Here is a 6,305-nt window from a genome sequence, read left to right as displayed (position 1 = left end):
CAGGTCCAAAAGGCTGTTGTGCACAGTGAACTGATCCATATATGCTACATTTTAAATGCATTCACAAACACACATATGTCTCATTATTTAAACATTTGGACAGGGCATATGCATTCAAATCACTTTGTGCACAGTATTAGTCAGGTTTCAAAACCTTACATTTATTTAGTATAATGACACAGTCCTGATATTTAACACCAATGCAAATACAGTTGAAGTTTTTGCCTGAATGAACGCCCACTGCCAACACAAACTACAGCACATTGGTCTGTCTAAGGACAACCCTTTGAGCTGATGCTGGCCTTTTTTTTTATACTTTTCATTTTCAACACTTAAGTCACTTTGTACTTCTCTACTGCTACTCATCATCCTCTTTCCTTTCAAACCTGTAGATCTGCACTGCTCTGTTAATCAGGCCTAATGACTGAGAGCCAAGGTAAGAGATTTGCTTATTTGTTTATTCAGGAATGTATGTTCAACTTTATGGGTTGTTTGATGGTTTATTCTTGCTTTGAAATATGTTGATTATGTTTATCTTTTGCATGATGAAAATAAGTGCAAGTAGCTAGCTCAATAATATTGTACTAAGCCACAAAAAATACAAGAACAACTCATAAGTCATTCCTTTCATTTGTAAGTGAAGAACTCTACTTTTTGAACTATGTAGAATTACATGAAGTCAAGTTGTTGTCGCATTAACCTAACTCAAACTAGAGTCTGATCAATGTAAATTGATGTATGTATCAATAATAGTGTGTAACTCTTTTGTAACGAGTAGACCTTTTATTATCCTTAAAAAATCACAAATTGCTGTATACAAAATGTTATGTGTTAAGCTTACATCTTACATTACATTTCAAACATCTTTTGAAACTGAAACATCATATTATTTGTTTTTAAAAATGATTAGAACTTTTGAGTAACGTTAAACAATGACATGGAAATATTCTCTGCGTGCTGCTAAATGCTTGCTTATAATAACCAATACCAGCAGCATGGTTTAATCTCTGGCAAGTTGAAGTCTTTGAGTCTTTGTGTTGAGTTTGCATACTTTGAAGCTCAGAGTCAAGAAAAAGTTAAACCTCAGAAACTGATGATGACACATTTCTGGGAACAAGTATTGCAAACACTTTAAGAGTCAGAACTTTTTTACTGCTTCTGTCAGCACTTTCTGTTCTCTATTACATATGTTTCAAAACACAGCTTGGTGCTTCTTGGAAAAGAGTTATTCTTAGTGGATAAACCTTACTGTTCATCTTTGAAAGAGTCAGCTTTTGTTTTAATTAAAAAACTTCTCTAAAGCAGTGATTCATGACCGGGTGTTGTGACATTTTTAAAGTGTGGAAGTTTTATTTTGCAGTATCACTTTTAATTGCTTCTTCTTTAAAAGCCACTTGTTAGTTGATCAATATAAGTTTATGTGTCTATGTGTATGTTGAGGGGTTGGGGGGGCTTGAAAATATTTAAATCTGCCAAAGGGGGCCGGCAGAAAACGTTTGGGTGCCACTTCTCTAAAGTATCCTTGTTGAATAGCTTTAGCCAGTGCATTTTTGTTTGCTTTAGTTCAGACGGGAGGGTCTGGCCTCCAGGAATATAGTTCTTGACTTCTAAACTTGATTTTCATTTAATTTTTGCAATGTTTGCTTTGATGCAGTTATGCTGCATCCATGATGTTAGTCTAAATGTTTCTGTGCCCTTTAAGTAATTTCTAGACTCTAAACAAAAAGTGATGTACCAAGGAGAGGCCCCATGGTGGATATTTGTGCTACCTAGGTAGCCCCGTACATTTTTTGCTCATTTTGGCATACATTTGCATCTGCCTCACAAATGATCCTACCTAACACATATAAACTTGTTTTTAAAAGTTGTATTTCTTTGTGCTGTTTGATATAGACACTGTCTGATGTTAGTGATCATCTGACTCTAAACCTACAGTACAGTAATTATAAACAGTCAAACTGCAGTTGCAAAAGGAAAAGCTGTAGATTTTATCTTACAGATAAAATGGCTGAGATCCCTAGGGTTGGCAGTCCACAGCACAACCTTTACTTGTGTCAGTTTGAAGCAGACGTTCACAGATATGGAAAGTTTAAAGGCTTTTTATGAGTCTGGTCATGACTGTCTACAATGGGTGTTTACACCCAAGTCCCACTGTCTGTGATGTTTTCAGAGCTTTCAGAGTCCTATCTTCAGTTTGTTTACATCTCCCAGACGGCGGCTGACTCCTCCCCTCAGTTATTTAATTGAGGGACTAGAGAAAAGAAGAATAACATACTGTACTCACTGCTTTACTGTGTTTCTAGATCACGCTCATTTCAGGTACATTTACATGCAGTGTGAAGATACGAGCATAATAAAGATCGCTAGCATTAGCATGCTAACACAACAATGCAGCGCAAGTTATTTTGGGTTCATGCTGGTGCTCAAGGGCGACATCTGCTGGATCAAAAAATCACATATACAGCCTTTAATGACTCTGAGTGGTGTTTTAACCAGCCAACAGACTAACATGGAATTTTTATTTCTTTGTGCCACAGGCCAAACCCCAACCATGAACGATGATGGATACCAATATGGACTCTTCTTGGAGCTTTTCAATACCACCTATGACATGACAGATCCCACTTATGTGGTCAGTAATGCTGTCCAGCTCTGTTCAAAAGAGGCTGTCAATGAGTTTGCTGCAAGTGTTACACCTATTTTCTACTATGTCAACTTCCTGTTGAGTTACTTTGGCAATGGACTTGTCCTCTTCATCATCTACAAGTATGAGAAGCTTAACACAGCAACAAACATCTTCCTCCTGAATTTGGTCCTATCCAACATCCTGTTTGCCTCAAGTCTTCCCTTCTGGGCAAAATACCACGTGTCTGAGTGGATTTTTGGCTTGGCTCTGTGTAAGATGGTCAGCAGCGCCTACTTCATCGGTTTCTACAGCTCCATCCTCTTCCTCACACTTATGACGTTTGACCGATATCTCGCAGTGGTGCATGCAGTGGCTGCTGCCAAGAGCAGGAAGAAGTCCTACGCCATAATTGCATCAGTGATGGTTTGGTGCGTCAGTATTGCAGCAAGTGTGAAAGAGCTAGTTCTGCAAAATGTGTGGAAGAGTCCGATAAATGGACTAATGTGTGAAGAGTCAGGATTTCCTGAGAGCACAATGGAGCGCTGGCGCCTGGTCAGTTATTACCAACAGTTCCTTCTTTTCTTCCTCCTGCCTCTGTTCATGGTGATGTTCTGCTACATTAGCATCGCTGTACGCATCCTGTCCACCCGCATGAAGGAAAAGTGTCGCGCCATCAAACTCATATTTGTCATTATCTTCACCTTCTTTGCCTGCTGGACACCCTACAATATAGTCATCCTCCTTCGAGCTATTAAGATCACCAGAAAGAGTGAGAATGCTGACTCGTGTTCTGACATGGAAAGCTTGGACTATGCGCTGTATTTGACCCGAAACATAGCATATTTGTATTGTTGCATTAGTCCTATGTTTTACACTTTTCTGGGAAAGAAGTTCCAGAGTCACTTCAGGAGGCTAATAACAAAGAAGATACCTTGTCTGAAGAGACACATGAGCATAAGCAGCCAGAGCACAAGAACCACATCACAGAGGACACCACACTCTGCTTATGAGTACTAGATGAAGGGATCAATAAACCAACGAGCACACACACGTATAGAAAAAGTCATGATTATTTTTTGTTACTCAACTTCTTTTCTTTTAATTTTTTTGGGGGATTTTTGTGCCTTTATTAGAGAGATAGGACAGTGGATAGAGTTGGAAATCAGGAAGAGAGAGAGTGGGCAATGACATGCGTAAAAGGAGCCACAGGCTGGACTTGAACCTGGGCCGCCCACCTGGAGGACCACAGCCTCCACAAATGGGGTGTGCACCAACCACCGCGCCACCAGCGCCCCTCAAATATTTTATTTTACAAAAAACAATTTTTGTCGACTTACATGCAGAAATGGGAAGCATTGATATTTCAATGAGTATGAATAATTTGTTTGAAACGCTGCTTTGCCTTTTCATTGTGTCTGCTTTATCATGCAGGTATAAACTGCTGGATGCATCAAAAACTTAATGTTACATCCTGCTGTAGTCTGTAGCTGTTAAATAATAACAAATGAATCAGTTACATTGTGTTCCATACACAAACTGGAGTTCCCAAACGCTCCCTGTTTGTTGTTTTCTTTGACTGACTCTGATTCTCTCACACACATCTAAAGGAACAGTTTCTGTTACACGTTCAGCTTCAACAAGGGGAAAATTAAAAAGGAAAATATTGTTTTTGTAGATTAGAGCAAACTTGTTGGGACAGAAAGATTTTAATGTTGTGTTTGTAACATTGAAGTGATATGTTGGGGGGCGGGGTAAAACTGTTATTGAAATCATGCAGCTTTTTTATTTTACAGTCTGTTGTACGATTTAAAATTTTTTCTTCCTAAATAAAAAACATTTTTTAAATGTAACTGCTTGTATTATATTCAATTATCAAGATTCGTTGTGATTTTTACAATTTTACCAAATAGGCTACCAATGGTTGATATCACTGAGACTACGTCCAGTCTATGAACACAAGATTGAACTAACTTAGTATATTTTAAAAACAGCACTTTAATAAGTACAAACAATCTATAGTCTACAAAGACTTGTGTTTTTGGTGTAAGTATCATGTCTCTGCTACTCCTGAAAAGAAGCTATAGCACAATTGACATTTAATTTTAATATAATTTGAATTTACCCAAAGAAACTAAGTAATGTTAAAATTGTTTCCTTTACTCAAACTTGTTTATTTAAGTAAATCATAAATATAGTTGTCAATAAAAAAAATTCCCAATTTCTTCTACAGCAATAATTTTGACTAACATGCTTATGATAATGTATTGGAATAACATTTCAGTCCTTTAGTCAATGATGTTACACCCAATGTATAGGATTATATATACCTGCCCTATAGCATCTGAGAAGGTTTTAAGTAAGAAAATGAAGAAGTTCTTAAGTAAGAAAATGAAGAAGTTCTTCAGAAATGACACTGCTCTACAGGAATTACACTTAAAAACATTTGTAAGAACTTCCTAACTATTTAAGTTTTATCTTGACAACAACAAAATGTTGTGAATCCGGCCCCATCACCCAGGTCACTCTGCATCTGAAAGAAATAGCTCTATGTCAGGGGTGTCAAAGTCCTCTTGGGTCGGGGCCGGATTTCTTCAAATGAGACCTCCAGTGTGCCGGACTAATTTTGCAGACATCACTATAACTCAACACATGGATATATAGGCTAATGTAAGAAAACTTTAACATTAAGCAGAGGGGTTTACTATCATTGCAAACTGCATGTTGGCACATGGAAATATTTAAATGTACCACATTACAGAAGACAACATCAATAATTATGTTTTGTTTGAGATTATTCTATTATGTTTTAATATTGTTGTTCAAGGTTATAGAAACTTTGTCACAGGTTTCTGTGACAGGTTTGCCTGCCAGAACAACCCCCCCCACCGGATTGTTGATGGACGGTCTGCCTCCCCCCACCCCCTTGCTCCCTATCCCTATAGGGAGCAAGTATTGCAAACACTTTAAGAGTCAGAACTTTTTTACTGCTTCTGTCAGCACTTTCTGTTCTCTATTACATATGTTTCAAAACACAGCTTGGTGCTTCTTGGAAAAGAGTTATTCTTAGTGGATAAACCTTACTGTTCATCTTTGAAAGAGTCAGCTTTTGTTTTAATTAAAAAACTTCTCTAAAGCAGTGATTCATGACCGGGTGTTGTGACATTTTTAAAGTGTGGAAGTTTTATTTTGCAGTATCACTTTTAATTGCTTCTTCTTTAAAAGCCACTTGTTAGTTGATCAATATAAGTTTATGTGTCTATGTGTATGTTGAGGGGTTGGGGGGGCTTGAAAATATTTAAATCTGCCAAAGGGGGCCGGCAGAAAACGTTTGGGTGCCACTTCTCTAAAGTATCCTTGTTGAATAGCTTTAGCCAGTGCATTTTTGTTTGCTTTAGTTCAGACGGGAGGGTCTGGCCTCCAGGAATATAGTTCTTGACTTCTAAACTTGATTTTCATTTAATTTTTGCAATGTTTGCTTTGATGCAGTTATGCTGCATCCATGATGTTAGTCTAAATGTTTCTGTGCCCTTTAAGTAATTTCTAGACTCTAAACAAAAAGTGATGTACCAAGGAGAGGCCCCATGGTGGATATTTGTGCTACCTAGGTAGCCCCGTACATTTTTTGCTCATTTTGGCATACATTTGCATCTGCCTCACAAATGATCCTACCTAACACATA

At 37.7% G+C, this 6,305-nt stretch overlaps 1 protein-coding gene across 1 annotated transcript; it reads left to right on the top strand.

The window, feature by feature from the left end:
• The first annotated feature begins 305 nt into the window (after window positions 1-305).
• Window positions 306-4,476, top strand: ccr12a (chemokine (C-C motif) receptor 12a). The gene is made up of 2 exons (XM_020647048.3): window positions 306-436; window positions 2,538-4,476. Exons 1-2 carry the CDS (start codon window positions 421-423, stop codon window positions 3,641-3,643), a joined length of 1,122 nt encoding a protein of 373 aa, XP_020502704.2. The 5' UTR covers window positions 306-420; the 3' UTR covers window positions 3,644-4,476.
• Window positions 4,477-6,305: the final 1,829 nt, after the last annotated feature.

Source organism: Labrus bergylta, chromosome 4 (assembly GCF_963930695.1).
Source record: "Labrus bergylta chromosome 4, fLabBer1.1, whole genome shotgun sequence".
Taxonomy (NCBI): Eukaryota; Metazoa; Chordata; class Actinopteri; order Labriformes; family Labridae; genus Labrus; species Labrus bergylta.
Note: the sequence above shows the minus strand (reverse complement) of the source record. Positions and strands in the feature narration are given on the sequence as shown.